General features: G+C 39.7%; 1 protein-coding gene across 1 annotated transcript; it reads right to left on the minus strand.

The window, feature by feature from the left end:
* Window positions 1-275: 275 nt before the first annotated feature.
* LOC117263189 (uncharacterized) lies at window positions 276-24,799 on the minus strand. Its single transcript, XM_033636378.2, has 6 exons — window positions 24,498-24,799; window positions 17,788-17,916; window positions 16,281-16,457; window positions 15,835-16,022; window positions 11,521-11,636; window positions 276-3,249 (listed from the first exon to the last, which is right to left on the minus strand). Exons 1-6 carry the CDS (start codon window positions 24,604-24,606, stop codon window positions 3,069-3,071), a joined length of 900 nt encoding a protein of 299 aa, XP_033492269.1. The 5' UTR covers window positions 24,607-24,799; the 3' UTR covers window positions 276-3,068.
* Window positions 24,800-25,107: the final 308 nt, after the last annotated feature.

The raw sequence follows: 25,107 nt of genomic DNA on the forward strand, positions 1-25,107 counted from the left end.
ATCTCCCCCAAAGAGCAGGTAAGGCGTAAGGAGCTGGGGAAGCTTCTCCATTATTTAGTAGGCTTTGTGATGTAGTTATGTAGTTGTGGCCTTATGTAATTATAGTAATAATAGTAGTTATAATATCAGTTAAAAAATAGTAAAAGATAAACATTTTTATCCCATAAACATTATTATTAATAATTTTTATTAAAGAAAAATTAAGTGGATAAAAAAAACTTGAGAAAAAAATGAGATGTAAAGAGTAGTGGGACCAATGAAGTGAGACATTAGAATATAAATCAGTTATCTTTATTATCTATTTACATCTAAAGGACATGTTCCTGTGTAATTTCAAATACTTGATTTATGTTGCTTTTTTTTTTAAAGTATGAAAATATCTAAATGACATTTAAAAGTGCATCAAATTGATCACTCTCACTGAAGTAAACACAATACATCACACAATATAACAACACCTGTGTTATGGAGAGTTACTATAAATCTAATATCTATCATGAACACGATTCATTGCTAAAAAGCCCATTTCACATGTAACATAATCAATGAGAGCATTAAGAGTTATCTTGAATCCCTGATCTATAAAACAAAGAAACAACAACAAAAACAGCAATCATGTAAAAATGTGGTATTATTAATGTGGTATAAGGCAGTGGTTCCCAACTGGTCCAGCCCTGGGTCTTCTTAGTCATTAGTCAACAGTCCACACAGTGTAATACACTCAGCATCATACTTGTGTTTTGCCATGTCTGGGAGCTAGTTTGCTGTCTCTGTCAAGTAGCTGTCCATTAGTAAATCTACAGCAGGAAATGGCACTTCAAAATTAAAGCTCTGTGCTGGAAATTCACTGTACTTAAAATTTAAGTGTGTTTTTTACAAACTTGACACATTTGTGAGTCACTTGTGGTCCATTCAGAATGGACCTGTGACCCACTTTTGGACCGCAACCCACCAGTTGGGAACCACTGGTATAAGGCACAGATACACATGCATGTAACACCACAACTATGTAACACCTCTGGTAACATAAAGCTGTAGAAGCACCACCGTTCTCCTCTGAGGATTTACCTACTGATGTCCAGCTCAGCACAGAGACTTACTGCACAAAGATACAATCTATTACATTTGATTTTACTATCAGCGGAACATTTAAATTATAATCTCATACTCCTGATACTTCATGATAGATAATGTATTTCAATATTTACTTCAAAATCGTTTGTCTTCGGTGTCTTTTTCAGGAGAATATAAACTATGAATCAAAACAGAAATTTAGTTTTTACCTAAAAAACATGCAGAGAAGACAGCAGTACTGCCTTCAGTCTTCCTCTAAGGCCACAAACTCAGCATTTCTTCTTTAATACTTTAAATCAGTGGTTCTCAAATAGTGTTCCGTGGTGCCAATCTAGGTGTGATAACCACAAATTATGGCCTATAAAAAGCTATTTATTGTCTTATGTTGTGATAAGAATGATAACACATGAAATAGAAGCTATTGTGCACAGATATAAACACAGATGTGCCTTGAGATTTTGGCTTGCCATTTGGTGTGTTTGAAAACTGCTGCTTTAAATGTTTACAACTGTGTATTAGGGCCATTATAGGTAATATTCAGATAAAAAAAAAAAAAAAAAAAAAACACCTCAGAATTTCTGAGATTTAAGTCGTATTTTTATGAGATAAAAACTCAGATATTCTCTGATCATATCATAAATTCTCGAAGAAAAAAGTATGGAACACTAATAATAGCTGTACTTATTGGTATTTATTAGGTCAACATGAGTCTTACATTATACCCTTCAATGAACAAATACTTTGCTCCTATTGGGTCATGAATCAGTGCACAATATTTCCTTTACACAAATGCACGATGAAGTGCACAACCTAACATCCCCGCTGTGAAACATCAAACGCTAGCAAACTGCAATACCCAAACAATCAATCAATACATATAACTTTTAAAAAACCATATGTTTATTTAACCTGTGCACTAATTCATGCAATCAGTTAATCAATATGCCATTTTCGTTTTGTAATACTATTTTCTAGAAATCTTTCATGGGAAACCCTTGTTACACCAATATGGATTCAATGTATGTTTTGGGTTACTAAAGTAAATTCATCACTATTTTTCCAAGTTTTTTTCACGTAAATTTGCAACTTTATTCTCAGAAAATTGCTGGGTTTTGTTTCTTGCAAATTTATGACTTAATAATCTCAGAGAATAGTCAAGTTTTTTAACTAAATTTGTGAATCTTTTCTTTTAAATTCACCATTCTGAACACATTTTATCTCACAAATTTGTGACATTAATCCTGGAAATTCTGAGTTTTTTTCAAATATTCCTCCTAGATCAGTTATTTCTGTCATGTACTTACAATGGCCCTGATATACTGTTGTAACTTCAAGACTGTGTTGTCTTATTTTTACAGTTATTATTAAAAAGTTTCAATCATAACTGGATATTATTACCTGAAGTGATGTGAGATTTAATGTTTTAATGTTTTAATGTTTTTTGTTTCCCTTTATTCAATTTATATTTGTTTATTTGTTGTATTTCTCAACAGATAAAAATTAATAATAATCTCATAAACGTGTCTTCAAATGCTGATGTTCAATACAAGATCAGTGGTCAAGAAAATAATCACTATCTAAAGGCTGAAATTAGTATGAAGAAGTTATAAAAATAAAAGTACAATTACTGCTGCTGCTTTAATTTTCTACTGTAAACTCATTTTATTAAACATTAGTAACCTTGTCCAGTGTTCTGCACAGAGCCGACCACCTATGCTTGTCGTCAATGAGAAAAGGGAAAAATACCACGAATATGGTGAATGATGAACGATGCATTTATCTCTTATATCTGACAGAATTGAGTCAGATCTCAGTAACATATTAATCTAAATGTGAGATGGGATTATACTTGCAAAAGATCAGCCTTCTCAGTCCCAGGTGTTTTGGTAAAATAGAGAAAAAACAGTTGTTCATAGACGCAGCTGACAAACGACTGACTGGTGACCTTGCTCCACTGGTTTTCCTCAGTCGATCATAGCAGTGCAGACTCAGTCTCAGTGTGGTATGGCTGTGCTGGCTCCAGGACCCATCTCCTTCTCACAGATGAAGGGCCAGTACATGGTGCAGGGGGCATCATACCAGCTCCGAATTGCCACTCGCTCCAACACCTCTGTTTTCACAATGTAGCCACAGTCCTCGTCAATGTGATTGTTGGGTTCGCCGACCTCCCAAAAACTACAGTTAGTAGAGGGAAAGAGAGAGAAAAAAAAGTCACTTTGGTGAACATAGTCATCCATAAACATAAACACTTACGTATTGTTTTGATCATGGGATCATTAGGCAGCTCATGATTTACATCCTAATGTCACAATGGAGGGACAACTATGTGGTCTGATTTTAGCACTGGTCATCATGTACTATATTGCTTGCATTGTTTATTTTAGGCAAACCATACAGTTTGAAAACAAAGCACGCTTCCAACTAACAATGTTTTGTTGCATTGTATGTGCCAAATGTGCATATTAAGGCAGTACAGGAGGGGGCACACATTTATATTCTTCTGGGTAGTGATGGCCAAATGAAGCCTCACAAAGCATTTTCTTTATTTTATGAGCCCACTAGATAGCGCTCTTGGTTTAACGAGAGAGGCTCAAAGAATGGCAATTCAGTGGTGCTTTCAACCTTTTGTTGAACAAAAAGCACCATCTAGTGGGCTCATAAAAAAAAAGTGCTTCATGAGGCTTCATTTGGCCATCACTACCTCTGGGACTGTTACACCCAAACAATGTGTAATGCAAGTTTGTTTGTAACCAGACCAAGACCACCTCTTCAAGAAGGTCTCGGTCCGGTTGTTTTTGGTGTGCACTGGGTTGCAATTGCTGTATTCACACCTGCCCAACAAAGCACACTTAGGGGGCAAACAAACTTGAGTTCGATTGAACCGAACCAAACAGTGCAGGTGTGAAAGCACCCTTAGGGTCAGTGGATGTAGTGTCTGGGTGCTGGCTCAGCTTTCATGTTGGAGAACAGAGTTCACTTCCAGGCAGTGCCAGTGAAACAAACAAAACAATAATTCCACTAACTTCTGCCCAGAAAAGCAGTCTGGAAATAAACACAAGTGGTTAAAGGCTTTAGGATAAAGGTTAAATATAACAATACATGTCAAATCACCCAGCGACATGTGAGCAGAGCAGAGCCAGAACAATGTGAGGGGAAAAAAGAAACATCTCAGCAGGAAAATAGGAAGGGAAGGAATGTAGGGGGCAAAAGAGGAATGATAAAAGGTTAGTCATTTTCCAAATGAGGAAGAGAAATCAGGTGGTTTTTAGAAAATCTGTTGAGTTGGCACAAGATGGAAAAAAACTGAGAATACAATATCATGACAAACCGGAAGATGACGATGTCTTTGCATTTCTAAGTAAAACGTATGTTTCCACACAGTTCCTTCTTTGGCTCTAACATTTTTGTTTTTCATCAGAGATCAGTGGTCAGGGTCGCCTGTGGTGCAGCGCCCTGCAGCAGGTTAACAGCACTTACATAACAGTGCTCAGAGCTGCTGTTTGCAGCAAGAGCAGGCGAACATGATCCTGGCTTCCCTCCAGCTGTTATCTCACATCTGGAAGATGTAGAACCTTTAACTCTGTAGTGACTCTTTCCCTTAAACTGTTACATTTGAATGACACAAATAGTGTAGATAATAGATTTATTACCAAAATTATTGTCAATAAAAGTGTAAACAAGCACCAATTTGCAATAGCTGCTGATACGTGTTTGCATGCATGTCATTCCAAACACTTGTCACCAGTGCAATGATGACTCTTAAAATGACAGCTGGTTCATGAGAAAGGATGTAGATGTAGACTCATTGCTACAGGCCATTCCAACTACCCCCCCCCCCCCCCCCCCATTTTGCATGAACAGTAGCCTAAATCAGTTGTCCTTTGTCTTATGGCCAATCTTTCCACAAAATCGTAATCCCCTCCCTCCTTTTGTAGATAATTGGCATGAACACATACATGCACCTTCACACATATGCACTTGACCTCCATGACATATTTCAGCCTCCTAGGGCAAAAAATGTGGTCGCCAAGGGGTGGGGAAATTTTTGTGGATTGACAGAGCAACCTATAGAGCTGCTGGTCACAGCTAAAAACACAATCTAATTTACCAGGCCCCAAAGTGATGTCTTCAACTTTCTCAACAGTCCAAAACCCCCAAATATTCATTTTACAGTGAATATAACAGACATGTGCTTCTGGTGCTTTTTGTGGGCTGTGTTGAAAGGTGGTTGCGTGTGGCTGCAGGTCTCCTATTGAAATGAGGAAATCAGCTCACCAGTGTTTAATCTCTCCTCTCCTGTGACTCTGCAAGTTAGCCAGGCTGAGGTTTCAAATGTAAACATCAGTAAACATCAAGAAAAAGATGGAGAAGACAGGCAACAGCTACAATCCCAACCACATGGACCAGGAAGACCACTTCTGTGTACACCTCTGCATCTACATTGTAAGCACCATAGCAATCGTGGAGAAGTAAAACACCATCTGCGGTCTTAATTGCATGGATCTTTCTGCCGAACTAGCATCCTATTAGCCGTGGTCTGTGGCTATATGGCTATATGCTGTTCAGAGTCTACTGCAGAGCAAAGTTGCTGGCGTGTTCAAAAAAGGCAACCATGCAGGCATCTCGTTTAGTGAAGATACGCAAACACACTACGACTGATGCCCCATGTGATGCAAGAGCTAGAGCCAATCAGAGTCTGGAGCACATTCCAGGACACCACCATTGATGTCACCGATGACATCAATGAATTCACGATTCACTTGTAAAACAACAGAAGCAACTGTTGTCAGGGCGACCTCTAGCTCACCTAGTAGAATGTGCGCCACATATAGGCTGGACCTTTGCAGCGGCCTGGGTTCGATCCTGACCCACGGGCCTTTGCTGCATGTCATCCTTCCTCTCTTTAGCAGCTTTCTTGTAATTCTAAAGCTGTCCTATCAATGAAGGCAAGAAGCGCCCAAAATAAAATCTAAAAAAAAAAAGAAATAGTTGTGTCAAGAATGAAAAGAGAGAGCTGAGAAAGAAGGTCAAATTCTGGCTGCCTTCTCTTCCTCTACACATCTGACCAATCATGGTGTGAATGTCAAATTTTCAGTAAGAAACAGTCGCACACAGTCCCTCCCCTCAATCCAACATTGGAAATGCAATCTGCTTACGTATACTGGCAGCCTGACATTTGCACCCCTTGCTGTTAGAATGGCTAAACATAACAATCACATTGGTTTCAAACCAAATATAGTTTTGAAGAAGCACACTTTTTCAGGGAATCTAGAAACCTTTCTTTGGAACTGTGCTTCTGTTTTTGGTTCCTTCCCTCCAAAAAAATATTCTGTGCCACAGGGTGCAGTGAAACAGGAAGTATTGGGTTAAAGTTTGCACTTAACAGTGTCCAATTGCCTCTTCTACAACCCCTCCTTTTCCTTCCCTTTGGCCACATGACTCTCATTCATTGAGTGTAAACCAGGCCAATAACCGTCACTGTGCAGGCCAAAACCTGTGCCAAAGTCTGAAGGTATGCAAGAGGTCAGTGTTCAACGGCGGTCCAGTGGTCAGTCAATCTGCATGTGGGTGTTTGTCCAAGTATGTGTGTATCAGAGACAGTCTGGAGCCAGAGAAGCGAACTCACAGTTTGGGCAGAAATGAACTGTTAACTGTATCAAAGCTGCTAAGTCGATTTGTTTGAGTGTTAATCTTTCATGTCCTTCAAGACAACATGTCCTGTCTCGTTTTTTCATACCTGGTCAAATTCATATTAAATAGTGAGGAACAACTTTATCTTACTGTGTTAATTGTATGTTTTTATATTTGTTTGTGTGTTTTATGTTTTTTATGTTTTGCAAACTACCCAGACACCCAGACTTTACATCGGTCCCACAGTCGATAGGTCTACACACTTAAAAACAGAGCCTGGAAGAAGATCAGCTCTGCATTCAGGATTTCATGTAAATAGGCTATACAATGTTTGTTAAGGTTGCTTAGCAACCTCACATGCAACCTGCCACCACGTTCTTGAAAGCTCGCACAGAAAGAGCTCAAGAGTAGTGCCAAGCGCATGTGTACGGCCTCTAATTTCCAGGGCTGGTACCTGCGGTTTTTACACAGGCTAGTTAATAACATGTTGGGCAGGTAATCCAAAATTTGGGATCATTTTGAGATATCATTAATAATTAAATTAATATCGCAAACATGCAGGCGACTAATGGCCCTAAATGACCATTGTTGGTCGAATGGAAAATCCTTAGTTGGGGGCGGCCCTAATGAACACAATTCCCCATGACTCCTAGACCTTTGTGAGCTCAATGTCACGGCTTAACCGAAGAGGCAAGTCTGTAAAAACAGACTGAACTCTGGACATGTTTTCAGACAGCCGAAACAACACCGAGAAAGTTGGATGGCTGACTTTAAAACAGAGCTTTGGTGAATTTTATGATACAGACAAAACCACGTTAAAGGTCCAGTGTGTAGGATTTAAGGTGACATCTTGGCGGACATGTAATAAAATATAATGAGTATGTTTTCTTTAGTGTATAATGACCTAAAAATAAGAATCATTGTGTTTTTGTTACCTTAGAATAAGTCATTTGTATCTACATAGGGAGCAGGTCCTTGTTTACAGAGATCGCCATGTTGCACCACCATGTTTCTACAGTAGCTTAGAACAAACAAATGAAACACTGGCTCTAGATAGAACCATTTGCATTTTTGCGAATGCCACAGTAGTTAGCAGCCCCGCCACAATGAGCAGTGTGGGAGAAATACAGATTTTTTCACATGAAACTGCTTTATTTAGTGTGTTTACTGGTTTTGATCACTGGATCCATCTGTTTTGGAGAGGAGGAGACCTCTGTGGATAATTCAGCCCCTAGCAAAAAGCTCCTGAATGTTTGGATCTTAAGTTATCAGAGAAAAGTGGTGAGCACACATAGCAGGTGCTGGGCGAGCAGCCCATCTACAACATACTGTTTAAAGAGTTTCAGAGCGGATGATTTAATCGCTGAAGAGGACCTCAGGAGACTTTGAAGGATCACACACAGTGTTTAATAAAGACTCGACTGAGGAGAATCACAGCTCACCATACAGCGTAACACTGTGTATGCCGTCCAAAGATTCTGAGGGTGTCCTTGCCCAGTTCTTGCATTTAACCCAAACAGTACTCACTTGTGAGGAGTTACTCCACATTCCCAAATAAGGTTATTATGTCCCTGTCTATGACTATGGGAAGTTTCTATTGGTTTCTAACTTTAAACAACAAGCACGCTGACCTGGCTTGCTCTGAATCACCTCGACTGTCTCTGACAAAATGAACGTCTACAGCCCAGTGCAGGCCAAAGATTCACAACATGATGAAACTATTTTAGAATGTTACAGAGAAAAGTTGCAGTGGTGTGACCTGTTCAGTCTGAGCTGACTGATTAATTGGCGCTGGTTATTTATAATATTGTGGCATATTTATTATGATGCTCATTTTCTTTATTTTTTTTCACTGTTTCATCACTACCACAAATGCAACCGTTGCCAGTATCTCACTATCACTATCCTCATTCATATTATAAGAAGCTACAAATTATATTCAGCCACAAAATAAGCCTGAAAAGCTGCAAATCAGAACAGTATGGAGAGTTGTTGCTCAGAGAGATACACCATCTCATCTAGTTGCATTGTGAACCTGCAAGTTTTTAGAAGGTTGCAGAATGGCACATGGCAAGTAGCTGCATGTTTCAACTCGTCTCATCACAAATCTTTGGTCTGAACTGGGCTTTAAAAGAGACTCTTGTCTGTTAAGCCTGGAGCATAGGGTGATCTCTCCTACTTTTAACATTGGGAGCTATGGCAACGGAGTCAGCTAGGCACCCTTATCTGGGCAGCTGTACTCCGTCTGCCACAATTGGGAGTCAATAGATGGAATGCGTTCATGACAAAGGTCAAGTAGCCTGATTTCAAGGCCTCTTTTAGGCTTTCTGATGACCTGACTGTTACCTTAAGCATATCTATCATCCGCTTCCTTTACTGACCAAACTAAAGGCTGTATCACGACAAAATTCCTTCACACATGCCTAACAGTGAGAAACACTGATTTGTAACGTGAAACTGTTTCATTCAGTGTTTTTACTGGTTTTAATCATGTGGTCCATTTGTTTTGGAGAGGAGGAGACCTTGCAGATAATTCGACTTTCAGTTAAAACCTCCTGAACAGTGAACACTGAAGGAATTCTAATTGGGAATTTTTTTACCTGGTTGCAATCTGTAATCCTCATCACTAGATGCCACCAAATCTTACACTGTTCCTTTAACCTCTCTAACTCCGCTTGGACGTCCACGTCCGCGCTCCCTCCCTCCTCTGTTAAATGGTATCTCCCAGGCGCACTACGTCATCAAACCATGCGATGTTTGGTATTGCCGGTTTCAGGAAGCTCTCGACTTTTCAAAAATGACATCGTGTTTATTTTATTTCTTAAGGATTTCGCACCAGAGCAGCCTAAACACACAAAGTCCAAAATCGCGATGAGTGGTGACAAGTCATGTCATGCCATTTTTCAAGGGGAAAAGTTAAAGGATTACTTGCGATTTTAAGCGGAGCTGCGAGTGGAGACCAGGGGTCGCGTTAACCAGATATTCTCGGTCATTGACCGGTTTTTTACAACAATGACCGGAAAATCTGAAGGCTGTCGGTCATTTGACCAGTTGCAATTACCACCCCTGCCCACTTGGCGGCGGAGTGCACAGTCAGTGGTTTAAGTGGCTGCCGTTTTCACACTGCAGAGAAAAAGTCATTCATCTGCTTCATGTAGCGTTGTTAACATAATGGCCTGGACACACCAGATGCGTTAGTGCCGCAGAAGTCCTGCGAGTTTACTCGCAGGCGCTTGACTGTCCACACAGGCAGCGCATTTCTCCTGCGCTCTCCACGCCGGTTAAACATCAACTCCACTTGTCTGTTCCCGTCAGTACTCGTTTTTTCACTTCAACAGGTCATTTTAAAGATGGGTAAGTCCATATTTTAATCGTTTTTTATAACGTAATAAGTTAATGACAATTTGTCATTGCATGTCCATGTATTGAGCGTGTTGGATTAACACTGAATGAATAGGGCATATTGTTCTGACCATTTTATTTATGTAGTCTGTAGGCTCAGTGACACAAAATTAAAATTGTAATGAAGTGATTAGGGTATTGAAAAATGTGTTCGATTATGCACTGTTGTGTTATTTTAAATTATAAACATGGTATTCCCTCACGTTCCTCAGTGCATGCTGTTGTTATTTTATTTTGAAAATTGGCCAGATTCGCTCGTCTTTTCTGTGTCTGACTTCCTGTTTGGTACAATCCGCTCTATCCAGCTTGACAGAAGCGCTCGCGGCTCGCGTGTAGACCAGACGCCAAACTGAAGCACTGCGGTGTGTGGATGTCTGTTCATCTTTTCGGTCATGTCCTTATTAATGCACACTTTATAACTTGCTTGTTGGATTAATTAAAAACGAACGAATGAAAACTAAATGTCTTTGAATATCTTTATTATCATTTAAAAACGAAAATTAAAATGACCGGTAAAAATAGATTATGACCGGATTTTTACGACCCTGTCGGTCAAAATGACCGGGGACGAAAAAGTCTAGCGCAAACTCTGGTGGAGACTTAGATCTTTTATAAAAGGTAAGAGTCTCACTCCTACCACTATTTTGGCTGCGATATACCGCCTAGAAAGTGGGATCATAACTTTCACGTTTCATATGGCTTTATTTGGTGATATTTTATGGTTTCTGTCATAAACAACATCAGCTATCATAATCACACCTGATTTCAATAAGGTACAATGTTTGAAGCTGGCTGAGTGTTGTTTGATCACTGATAGTACTGTTTTGAAGCGGAGTGAGTGCTCTTGTCATTTGGAGCTCCGCCTGGATCTTTTCATGGAAAAAACAGTACTGTAGAATGATCATACTTTGAGCAATTTTCTTCAAACTTGAAACAAATGTTCATTGATAGTGTGCCTACAGCCCCACAGTGTCATGTACCTGCTCAGATGAAGCCACAGACAGTTATTCATCCTGAAAATCATTTTTTATTTTATTTTAGGCAAAATCTTCAACTTTTTAATGACTTCAGAGGCCCATTACTCTGTCTCTGTATCACCAGTGTTTCTGACACTTTCACAAGAAACTTCAGGGAGTTTTCTTTCTGGCAAGACCTCATGCATGCATGTAGTCAGAGCGGTTCAGAGGCTACAGTCATTTTAATTTGTGTATGTCATTTTAGGCGTTTTCGCTACAAAATGGGGGTGGAGTGCAAGTAACTGCACAGTGCTTACAAAGAAATTGTTGTTTAACTTGTTCACAAAGATTTCGATTTCTAATAGCATATGAGTGGTAAGTCATAACTACGGCTGTGAATGCAGTTTGGTTCTGAACATGTCAGGAGGCAGATGAGCTGTGAAAGAAGTGGACCTACCCTCCGACCAGTGGGGTGCCATCCACCCATTTCCAATGATCCTCCGTGTGCTCGTCAGTGATCCCAAACCAGTAGGCATTCCAGTGACCTCTGGGTAGGAGATTCCATAGAAATGTCTGGGAGGAAACACACACACACACACACACACACACACATAAAAAGAAAGGTTCAAGTACATTCAGGGAAGACATTCATCACTGATTGTTTTTGTACAGTAGAGAAACAGCTCAATGCTTGATGTTTGATTAATATCCCGATGTCACACCAGACTGGATGTTGATATTGTGCGGTTCTGCAAAAGCCCCTATTATGTTCAGTTATTGTGTTTTTGTAAAGAATAAGGCGGGTGGTATTCTAGTGCATTTCTCTTATTGTCAACAACATCAGTGAGCCACACTGTTGCACCAGGTCACATCTTACTTTATTACCATTAACACACACATTGAAGTTTATTTTGACTCAGTCCCACATATATTTTGTGAATAACACAGCCTTATCTTTTAACATTAAATGTGATGGTTGAGGCTCATCTTGTGAGGAACAAACAGACCACTATCTTCAAGTAGTTACACCCATTACTTCACACTGTTTAAAGCAACTTTCCAGTTTGGTAATAAGTCCACTAAATGTAGTCACTTCCCCTGACACAGTTGCAAAAACACTGTGTTAAAGCTGAACTCACTAGAAGAAAATTAAGCTGCTCTGTCTGATAAGTTCATTTAGCGTGTGTCCAACCACTTTTACTAGTTAAACAGCACATAATCTGGGTGCAAATTAAGGCACAAGGGGCAAAGTTGGTGTATTTTGTCTAGGGCTTCATACCATTCCCATCTGAGCTGCTAACACTACATGTAATACGGTACCAGTTTCTTTTTTTGCGGTACTTTACTTTCTTTGTAATAACAAAAGTGTAATTTTTAAATAAGCTTTGCAAGTTAACTCTTTTCTTATCAAACAAAGTTAATTTTCTGTGTCTGTGTTTCTGTCTGCTTGTGTATCAATGTGTTTCAGCTCATCTAGCAGCAATATTAGACTATTACTATAAAACTATAGAAAACAAAATAGACCAGATGCCATAAGTTTTGCAGCAGATTGGCATTGTCGGGATTGTGGCGCGAAGCCAGTACGCCTCTGCCTCCTGTCTGAAATTAAAACCCATAGCTCATGGGACTCTGTTTCTTGTCTTGGAGCTCTGTTGCTGGCTTTTAGGTTTCTGGGTGCTCCATGACACTTCTGCCTCTTGTCTAAACCCAGATGCGTTCTCAGGTACCAAAATCTGGTACTGATGGATTTTTTATGAATCAGTAGTACCAACGTAATTGGATTCAGTACCCAAACCCAATTTAGTGATTCAATTAATCATAGGTGTGGGTTTGGGCGTAAACATGAATTCAGCCAATCAGTGTCATCTCCCATTCCCTTTAAAACCTAAGTGCATCTGCAAGTGGCGCACTGTTATTTACATAGCGGATTTAGCAAATTGACCGACAGTGAACCAGCTGTGTGGCATGGCAGTATGTGTGCAGATGGACGATGTTTGGCTTGAGTTTCCCTGCTTCCCTTCACTGGTTCCTGTACAGCAGAGTAGGTCTTTTTTCACTGTTATAATCATTAAAAAGCAAAAGCAGCATGTGCAAAAGCAGCATGTGCATAAATTCATATCTTCAGTAGCTAGCTAGCTAACCCTACACTTTTCAGGGTTTGATTTTGGTTTTGGAACAGGGAAGAAATGTTTATCTTTTTCTAGCAACATTCAGCTCTAAATCCACAAAACCAGATCAAATGAAGGAAATTTGCATTCGAGTCAACAGACAGCTGTATTGTTGTCAGAACCTGGTCTGGGCCAGCTCAATGCTATGTTATGATTGGCCAGTCTGTGTCCGGGGGTGGGACTTAGCGAAGGTTCAATTTCGAGAAGCAAGTGGTTTTCTGCTAAGAGTATTGCAGTAAGAGCAGTATCATCAATGCAGCAAATATCTTTGGACATTTAAGCAACAAAACTAAAAACTGTGGTTATAAACTTGACAGATGCCCCTTTTCCACCACAATTAGTGGTCATTTCCTGTTGCCAGTAGACAAGAGCAGGGGCCTGTATCACGAAGCAGGATTAATGTCTTAGCGAGGTAACTTCAGGGTTAACCCTGGGTTTTCGGTCTCACGAAGCCGGTTCAGTTCTTATCGGGGTAGATCACCATGGTAACTTACTCTGAACGGCTATCCTGCTCCGGAGCAGGGTAAGTTCAGGGTTGAATCTGATCCTATAAAAAGCACCACCCACTGGCCAATCAGCTGTTCGGAAAAAAATGACTCCGCTGACAGAAATGCAGCCCAGTCAAAGCAACAACAACAGACAATGAAAAGACTGTTCAAAAAGGAGTGGAAAGAAGTCGAAATGTCATAAGAAAGAAACTGATAATTTGCGGACACTTAATAGCACCATTAATTAGTGCCAACATTTTGTTTTGTTGGAAGAAATGATCCCTGTTAAAGATAATGGGCCTAACTGACAGCTTTGCTTCTGGAAGTGTGGAAAGTAGCCTATCATGTCTACACTTCATGGTGTTTGAGGGATTTTCCTTTTTGTTTTTTAAAGAGGGAGACTAGGTATATTTTTGTGCAGCTGTTAATTTCTAACACAGCTCAATATCAGGATGATTTTATTCAGACTATCAATTTGGTGTTGATATGATTTAATTGTGGCGTCAGCTTTAAGCTTTATTGTAGCATATATAACGTTATGACAAAGAAGACCAGTTTATCAGACGCAAGGATGTTAGACGATAATTGTAATACACGCAATTCATCTGCGCAGCATTGATTTCATGGGATTCAAGGGTGTGATCAGTGTCAGATGTACAGGTACAGGTATTGTAGCTACTTGAACCAGTGATGAGTAATTTAACCTACACATCATTTTATTTGCTACCTTGTTTTGTCTTGATTTTTCCCTCTCTCCTCTATTTCTTCTTTCCTGACCCGTTTTTTTTCCTTCTCTATTATGTGATTTCATTGATGTTTTGACAGGAGAATTTCTTTGATAAGCTTTTAGTGGCTTCTAACCTTTCCGGCACTTTTCTTTTTTTAATCTTGTAAATGTTATACTGTCTGTTTTTAACATTATGTGCAAATAAACTAATCTAAACTAAAACTAAACATTATTCATCCCGTTATGCGTTGCCACGCATGTTTCCTCCTCCTGCAGCTGCCACGGTGTTGGCCTTTTCTGTAATGTTGCTTTTCTCCTCCTCATATTTTAGTAGAATTAATCTCTGATCCTCACATGAGAAATACTTTTTCCCCTCACATACGGCGCTCTGTGAGGACGGTCAGTGACGCTCAGTGACGCTGCGCTTCTCTCATGATTGTGATTGGTACGCTGTGTGCGCGTTCACGGCTCTTGATAAAGCAACCGTGGGTTGAGTTACCAAGTTGATATCCAGCGTCGTGATACCGATTATCCTGATTGCCATTGTTAGGGTTAGTCAACCCAGGATAGGTCTGGGTAACCCAGGAAAGGTTGATCTCGCTTCGTGATACAGGCCCCAGCTCTGCAGCAGAGGAGTATGTATTTCTGTGTGTGTGGGTTTTTTTTGGTACATCACATTCTACATCACAAATGGACTAGAGAACAGGTAAACAGTAGAAAGAGGAATGGCGAAATTAGCCAGAAGCAATAAATACTCCTGTCTACTGCAGAGTCATTTGACCCGGGTGTGAATGCCGAATAAAACCTTTCTAATCATATTAAAAAGACAGATTTTAGCGGGTGAAAATGCGCACAACGTCTCTCTCAATGTGGAGTCGGACAGCAGCTCTGCTCTTGGCTTTGTTCACAATTAATACTTTCTTCATTAATGATGTATTATTTCACCAACCCCCAATCCATCTTTGCATCCCTGTGTGTATACTTGCATTGTGAAATATTGCACCATTCTTACTTTAGACCAGGTCTCTGTTGGCTAAATGGTGCAATTGCTTTTTGTCACCTCAAAACAGCTATGCACCGATAACATGCCTGATCACACCTTACTTTAAGACTTACACACCTGTTGGCACGCAGATGTGCAAAACACTATGTGTGTGTTGGCTGTGAAAATGACCACTGTGTCAGTCTGAAACTAGCAATGACAGTTGCACTGCGCTGTGAGCCACCTTGCGCCGGGTGTAAGTTCAGGCCTTTTTCATTAAACACTTTCTTCTGTTAGAAATTAAACCAAATAAACTTCCATGGACACAAAATCTAACGGCGTTCCCTGGGACACATGACAGCACTGTGATCATTATATCGCGATCATACAGCTTGTCATGCTGTACCTGCTCCTCAGCTGTGTGGATGATGGCCAGGTAACCTCCTTGGCTCTCGCAGTACGATTTGCTCTCCGGCCAATCCCTTGAGTTTCTGGAGATGAAGTAACAGCTGTTGTTGAAAAGATGCCAGTCTGGGTTGCAGACGATGGGGGCCTTTCTGGTTGGTTTCACTGTCGGTTTGATCACTTCAGGAGCTGATGACACGCAAAAAGAGAGATTCGGCAACCAGGAAGCAGAACAGTACATTATCATTATTGCAAAAATGCACACTTTACTCTCATACAGTAAGAATCACACTACCACAGATGTTAAAAGTTTGTTTGTTTGTTTGTTTGTTTTATTAAGATCCCCATTAGCTTTTGCATAGCAGTAGCTATTCTTCCTGGGGTCTTCATAATTCTTCACGCGACAATACAAGTTGACATATAGGTGATCAGTATGGCACCATTTACCTTTAGTGGCCATCTTGGTAGCTAGTTTGGCCAGCAGCTCGTCCTTCTCTTTCTGCAGCTGTTTTTTCTCCTGTTGCAGTTTGGTGATGGTGGAAGTAAGAGCCGACGAGTTTGCATCCTGAGTCTGCTTCTGTTTCCCTGACGTCGCTTCACCAATGCCCTGAGAGTTCTTCTTATCTGTGGAACATATAGAGCAACGTGATAGATACAGTAATGTAATCATGTAATCAAGTACTTTAAACATGATTTAACATCTTGGGAAACAGATAAGAAGAAAAGTTCAGGCTGAAACCAAGCAACATGCAGATGTGCTCTGTTTTAGCGCCTGTCTCTTCAAGCCCGAAAAGCCCACTTTGCTCTAATTGGTCAGTGTTCCTGAGTCTTCCATATTTAAGCATCCCTGCATCATCATTGTAGCCAGGAATTGACTGTGATGGAGTATAGTGGCACTTAACACTAAAGCTTTTTATATTTTATATCATTAGTAAAAGCTGCTAAACCAAAATCATCACAACCTGACAATGTTTCAGCAGAAATGTAATCCAAAATTGAAGAGAAATTAACAACATCAGCAACCAAGATCACATCTTTCCCTGGCATTAGCATGTAGCTCCATGTAGCCATGGATGTCATGTAAATATTTGCAGCAGCGTGCAGATGACCATTTAAAGAAATCTGTCACAGGCTAATGTCAGCTTTCAATGGCTTTCAATGGTTTGAAACAGAGTATTCCAAACAGTTAGAAGCCGGAGGGTTTTGCTCACAGTGATGACTTTTACATATATTTACCTCTTTACATATACATATATATATATATATATGTACATAAATGTATTTATAAATATTCTGAAACAGAAAATCTACCTGTATACTGAGAACATTCCCCGATTGCTCTGTGTCATCTTAACATCTTTCCTAGTTCATTGTCTGTGTAACAGTTACAGACTTTACTCTTACTGACATCACAAATTTCAGTTTTAGTACTTTAGCTTTTGGATGTAGGAAAGAGTTATTAACGATTACTGATATTTTTGGACTGTTTTGGACCTTAAGGAATTCTGAATATGGACAAAGTTTTCCTTTAAGAACAGAAGCAGCATGAGTTTGTGTTGCAAGGCTCAAACCACAAGATCCTCTTTTTCTTGCCTGAAACTGTTAATTCAGCAATTTTGATTTCACTATCTCTGTCTCAGATTTCACAGCCTGCACTGATGACGAGCACCAGTCACTTACGTGGTCATATTTTTTTCTTATATCTTCCTATTTGGTCGCCTGAAATGTTTCCGTCAGAAGAAAAGAGCAGAAATACATAATTTAATATAAAAATTTAATGACTTTTAGGAATATTTTCCCTTCCTCCAAAAGAAAATAAAAAAGCTCATTAGCTTTCAATTTGAAAAAGATAAAGACATTATCATAGCCAACATGTAGTTGGACTACTTTAACATACAAATAAATCAGTGGAAATTCTCTTCAGTCTTTTCTATCTGACAATTGTTGTACTCACAGTGTGCAGTGACGGCTATGATGGAGATGAGCAGGACAGCACACAGTGTAGCCAGGCATATAGTGGCAAGACGGTAGGGCCCGGGGCCGCTCGGCCTGGGGATCAGTCTGATTGGGGAGACTGGGTGAGCTGAAGAAGAGAAAGGGGGAAAGGTTGTCAAGATTAAGATAATAGAAACATTTCTGGAGGTAAACAGTATGACATTTTTTGGTGGGCGGGGCTTAGCTGGAGACAAAACAATTCTCAACAGACATTAGTGCTAGCTAGGAAGTTCTGTTGGCTTGCTTTAGACAATGGAGGAAGATGATGTGAGTGATTCATTCAGAAATACTCATTCTGAGTGTCGGGGCGCACTCTGGCACAAACCGGACTGTTTGTTAATTCAGAGTGCTGTCGGAATGTACCATTTGCTTATCCAGAGCACCATGCTCACAGAGTGGCAGAGCACACTCTGGGCACTCTGTCTGGGGAGATGGGGCAGTAAAGCACCGAGCGGAGTGAATGAGTGATTAACATAACTGTTTGTTAATTCATATAGAAATAACCAATAACGTAACAACTCAACATTTTAAGACTCCTATGTCTACTACAGCCCTGTGTTGGAGAGTGTCTTGCCTCCAGCTAACAAACTGACGTCATTGTGAAGTCGGCCCTATAAGGGTCTATATACTGAGAATATTTGCACATTCCTTAGTCAGTATTTTGTACATTCTGTCTTTGTATTAACACTGTGGTGCTCTTTTCATTTAACATACTTCTGAAACACTTAAACCTAAATAACCACAACATTGAGCCCTTTAAATGTGAATGTTACAGTGAGACTATTGAACAGAGAGAGAGTTAAAAGGCAGTAAAACACAGTTGCTTCATTCAACACAGAGGGTTTTTGCAGCTACAACTGGTGGGTCTAAGCCCTCTTATTGTTGGTACTGGGGTGCCACATGGGTCTATTCTTGGTCCATTGCTATTAACATTACATAAAAATAACATTATACATCCTAATCAGTACTTCTGGATCCATTTCTATGCAGCTGTTACAATTGTACCCTCCCCACTGTTCATTATTAGACAGATGGAACAAATGTATCTATGTTCATTTTTATACAGATGATAGAAATGTATCCTCATAACACAGGCTTTAATTTATCTTCAGTCTGCCTTTGATGCTTTTCAATTTCAACTTGTTTTTTTTTTAATCATGGATGCGTTTTAAATGCAAAAGACCAAGTACGTGGTATTTTCCATATACACCACTGTCTCTGACTATCCTGCCATTAAACTCTTAAATGATACCCACATCACTTTTGCTGAAGTCATACAAATACCCAAGGGGCTTTCACATCATTAACCTGGGCCAGAACCGAGTACACTTTTTCCCAAAGTCCAGTTTGTTTGATTAGCGTGAATACTGTGTACCATACCCTAGCGTAGTGCATCAATCCATGCCACTTGAAAAGGTGGTCTTGAGTAGGTTTCATGTGTACTTTGGTACGCACCAGGTGTGTACACCAGCCGTACCAAAACATGTAAATAGATTGCTTTTTAATCAAGTGGCAACCTCCAGGGTTAAAAAGTGAAGCCAAAAACTGAGCTCCCTTAAATGGCCACTTGAGACTGGCTCTGGGAGCCAGTCAGACCCCCATGTTAAAATGCCTAACTTCACAGCAGAAATAAACATGTTTCCAGCCTTTGGTCTCTACTGCTAATTTCCTCCTCGATGACAACTCAATGGGGGTGAATTTGTGTATGCCTTGGTTGTTTACATTTTACTGCATAATTAAGGGCGGACCACTTTGAGTGACAGGCTCTCTACTGATAGTGATCCCCTGTCTATTTTTGTAAGCTGAAACCATTTCCCTCAGAGGAAACAAAACTTTTATTGACCTTAATTTCACAAATAAGAAACAATAAAGCCTCCGCAAAAATAGCATTTTAAGCCTTGTATGTGATTTATCCTTTGGGGATTTATACTTAAGGATTTATCCTGGCTTCGTATGAGCAGAGGAACTCTCTGCTCATCGCTAGGCTAATTTAAACAATGTCAAATGCCATAGGCTTGTGTTAATAATGTTAGCATGCTGTATTTGTTTGGAAAACCTGTATAAGATGGTTGTTTTGTCAGTGAACCTTGTGAGCTGTAACAGAGCCAAATTTTGTAACGTTACCTACCTACCTAAATGTTGCTGTTGTCCCTGGCTTCATATGAGTAGAGAGAAGTCTGCTAGCCACTAGGCTAATTTAGACAATGTCAAATGCCATAGGCTTGTGCTAAAAACATTAGCATGTTGTATTTGTGGGGAAAATGTGTCAAGACAAGGGCTTTGTCTGTGAATGCTGCGAGTAATAGTGAAGCCGATTTGCGTACTTGTGTTTGAAATTGTTGCTATAAGCCATGTTTACTGTGTTTTTATTGTTTGTTTAAGGTGCGCTTTGAATCAGCTAAACTTTACAGTACTTCACAGAAACGTCTGCCTCTGACTAGTGTTTTGGAGGTGTAACTGCAGAGTGACACAGACACACCACCACACATGCTCACAACGGTGTAGGCCACATGCATAGGCTACAGCTTAGGGTCTGTGGCGCAAGTATAAATCCCGCTTAAAGCATACCACCTCTATGGGGTCTAATCACCAAGGACTTTTGACATTTTTCATTCTTATGTGCACATGTTAATAAATATTCTTTTTACTATAAATCATAAATGTCATGTAGATGATGACGCAATGTTGTACAGAGCAACATTACTAATGTGAAAGCTGAGCAGAGGGGGAGTGGAGAGGGGGTGCAGCCATACGTGTAATGTATGTAATATAATGTGAAAAGTTACTTTTAATGAGACATGTTGGTTTTGCAATGTTATGTTTATATAATGACAATAAAGTTATTGAAATACCAAGAAAGTTTTGTGATGTATACAGTTTATTGTAAAAATGGAATAATTCTGTATTTGGTAAAAACAAAAAAAATAAGTCATAATAACATGAAAAACATGTTATAACATGAAAAGGATTTTTTTAAACACGAGAAAAGTTTCTTACTATAATGACAGCATTTTAAAAAATTATTCATTTGTTCATTCATTTTCCGTAACCACATATCCTAATGGTGGTCCGGGGGGCTGGAGCCTATCCCAGCTGACATTGGGCGAGAGGTGGATACACCCTGGACAGGTTGCCAGACTATCACAGGGCTGACCCAGCTCTGCAATAGTTTTTTTTTTGTCAAAGTCAACCAAATGTTAGTAGACCAGAAAGGTCATTAGTTGGCAAGATTTCATTTGTTGCTTTGTCGCAGAAAAAATAAAAATAAAACAAACGTAAAATTCTATTGGGAGCTGTGGTTAAAGACGGGGCATGTGTACGACCCTAATTTCCAGGGCTGGTACCTGCGGTTATTCCACAGGCTAGTTAATAACATGTCGGGCAGGAAATCCAAGGTGTGGAATCATTTTGAGAAACTGAAGGACGAACCCAAGGTGATATGTAAACTCATTCGTTGATGACAAACATGAGGTATCATCTGACACATGAAGTAGCTACATGCCCATTAGCCACTTAGCACAATCAATACTGCTTTGCTGACAGCGTCATTAACAGGCGGCTCGCTCAGTGTGTGACGTGCACTTGTAGATAAAATATAGGCCTATATTAATGAAGGTTCATTAATATGGTTTTGTATTTCTCTGTAATGTCGCACAGTGTTAACAATGTTATTGATACTATTCTTTCTCAGAGCTTGAACTCAAACCATTGTGTTGCCCCACCCAAAATATATAATTCAATAATTAAATTAATATCGTAAACATGCGGGCGACTAGTCGAATTATGGCCATAAATGACGATTATTGGTCAACTAGAAAAATTCTTAGTTGGGGGCAGCCCTAGTGGCAGCAATATACTACTGTAACTTTCCTCATTTCCTCACTTATGAGGTCTGGCAGGTTGTTACATTTTCACTTTACAAAGTTTATGCTGAAGTGTTAGAAAGACAAACACCCTTCCTTAACCCCTCAATCGCACCCTACATGACTGTGCTCCTGTATTATTGCATTAAAGGAACTGAAACTGCTGTGGTACATGCTTTCAAAAATGATTCACATCTCTCATGGCCTTTAGACGTCTATATAATATATTCACGTACACACTGTTGCATAACACAAATCTCTGCTCTGTTCAGACTTGTGAAAAACAAACATGTTAGAGCAGTTTCTGGAGTGTGGGAAATTTGTCTGCACTACAATTATCAAATTAAAACCTGTTTTGTTCGTTTGGATGTGATGCGGCCATCACCAGACGAACAATTATTCCCACACAGATTCATATATTTATTATTATTATATTACTGCTGTTTAAGTTGTTGTTCGCCTGTCAGTTTAAGGAATATATCAATTGATGAACTCCTGCCACGAGCCAACTGTCAGATTTAATCAACCAATCAGAAATGATGCAAAGCTGATTCCAGTTTGTGACAACCTCTCCGCTTCACCTAGTGTGCCTGCTTTCCTGACCGTTCTTTCAGTTTTAGGATGCCGGTCAAGGCAGAGGGTCATCACTTACCTCATGATCCACACCTGGGCCAATGTGCTTCATGATATAAAAGCTCACCATCTTCAGCAGACCTCCCTCACACAGAGCTGCTGTTCTTTTGGTTTTTCTACCGACATTTCCACACATCTATACACACAGACATGACTGATTACTGACTTTCAAGTTTGTTCAGTTAGTTATTATTATTTTGTAAATAAATAAGCTTTTAACGCTTTGTAAACTTGTCTCGTCTTCCATCGTTGTTTGCCTTCAGGTAGCTTATAAGCCGGGTTGTAACAAGACTCAAGAAAAATGGGGATGCAAGTGCTATAAAGACAAAAGACACTGGCTTCAACTTTTTGACTTTTTACTAGTGCTGTCAAAATAACTCATTCATTTTGTTTAATTAATCACAGAAAAAACAACAAGTTAAAAAAATTAATGCTGATTAATCACGCTCTGTGGTGCCCTTTGACCTGGTGCATCATTAAAAGCCACAGTGGCTTTGTCACATGATGGAGGCAGCCTCGTCAAGCCACACTCGACCAGCTGTTCAGACGCAAACTGAGTAAGTCTACGGCTGCATCCAAATGTCCACCCTCTAGACTTGTGGACTGACTCCTCACGGACTTCAATCGTACATACTGTGACATTTTCACCGTCATCACATAAAGAAACCATGGAAACATTTGAGCAACGATTATAATCATTGCAACTGCTGTCACATTCTGTCTGCTCATCTGTCCCTGCAGATAACAAGATATAACCCCTATGAATAGGGTTGTTTTGTGAGTGAACAAAATAAAGTTCTGTATAACATTCAGACTGCAGGCATTCAAATACAGAGATGGTTGTGAATAAAGACTGGACTTTGACTACATGAAGGGGTAGGCCCATTTGTTACATCAGAAGTTCTTGTGTTGTTTTTCAGCCAATTTTCTGGCCTTTATATTTGGCATTACACTGTGCAGCCTGTAGGGTAGGCTACAATGATACAATGCACCCTCGCAAAGTCTGCGAGTCTGCAAGTGTGGTAAAGTCCAGACATACCTGACTTAAGTCAAAAACCGACAGGACGGCTCTCCCACACCTGGAGCAGCATCCTGAAGAGGCGGCAGACGGACAGCAGGTGGCGCGACCGTCTTGTCAGTTTTTGACAGGATGGTCACACCTTCCTAATATCGGCTAATTGACAGATCAGCTGATAAAGACATGTCACAACCACGACCAAGTGACACTAATGAGGAAGGCAGAAGTTTCCGCTGAAGGTATGTAATATCCTAACCTGTCTGAGATAAAAGAACAACTAAAGTCATTATCATAAACTAAAGACGTAATGAACACCACTGAACCAGACATACCTGTACTGACTAACTAACTCCCTTGCAAAATGGACTGCAGACCAGTTTTGCTGGTAGAGGACAGGGGGACAGTCCAAAATCCAGCAGCTTTACAACACATCTGCCAACTTTCACAGCAAAAGTTGATGTATATAATTATATATATAATTTAGATTAATAATTCACAGCATATGTAATTAATTAGATTAATCTTTTTATAGGCTTGACAGCCCTACTTTTTACACATAACTAAAACATTCAAAGGACAGGAAGTCTTTCATGTGTTTGTGTGTGTGTGTGTGTGTGTGTGTGTACAAATTTAAATATTCTAAAGTCATTTGCCGATACACCGGATGAGAAAAAGTCAAGTGATCATCAAATTATTCATCCTCCAGGGAACATGAATGTGAGGACTCTGTGACATTTTGTAGACTAAACTATGGTTATTTTTTTCTTTTTTAAGCCTGTTGTTTTCTATTCTTGTTTCAATCTGTATTTTTTCCACTACTGAGATAGTTTGTTTTGGAACTTCACAATTTTTCCTCTTATGTTGCACTTGCTACTTTTGTTTTGAAAAGTGTTTTTTAAGCAAAGAGCTGAAACAATGAGTCCATTAATCCATCAAACAGACTAAACATTATCTATAAGCACATAATCATCAGATTAATTGACAATGAAAACAGTAATTTTAGTGAATATCATACTATACAATGAATAATGATGATAATAATGATAATAATAATAATTAAAACTATTACTTTTTGTAACATAAATATTTATTCTATATTCTACTGTAGGATCCAAACTGTGCTAAACTGCCAATACGGCCACATAATGTCCTTACCGCCGTGTCCAACATCTGGCCTGCGGTTCAGATCGTCATATGCGCCCTCATCATCTATCAGTTTGGAATACATCCCCTCGTAGGGCGGGGAGCTCCCGGTGGTCGACATTACAGCGGTGGAAGATTAAACACTGTAATGGAGAGTTAAGAAAGTTTCAATGCGGATAGAAAGTACAAACTCCCAGTCAGGCTGTCCGCTTCTCCCCCTGTTCCAGCGGTGTATGAACCCTCCTTGTTCCACTCTGCTGTGCAGTTTGTCTTCAGCCCAAACTGGAGTCCGCCCACTTCACCGAGCTGACTGACAACAGATAAACACCGCTGTCCGATAGCAGGCAAGAGTCAAGTAGCCTATGGCAGAGTCAGATGCTTTCCGGCCATGTATTTCAAAATAAAAGTCCTAATGATGCACAGGCGCTGCAGTTTTGTGATTTTTTTTTCAAAAACAAAATGACAACTTCTATGGAAGCTCATTTCCGCCACTGAAAGAAAAAAAATCCCCATGCTAATCAATAAGATAAAAAGTCAAAATTATGAGATACAAACTCCTACTATCACCTCGCACAACCATGGCATGTCTGGCATGCTATAGGCAAGGCTAAATAAGGTAACT

This window comes from Epinephelus lanceolatus, chromosome 16 (assembly GCF_041903045.1).
Source record: "Epinephelus lanceolatus isolate andai-2023 chromosome 16, ASM4190304v1, whole genome shotgun sequence".
Classification (NCBI taxonomy): Eukaryota; Metazoa; Chordata; class Actinopteri; order Perciformes; family Serranidae; genus Epinephelus; species Epinephelus lanceolatus.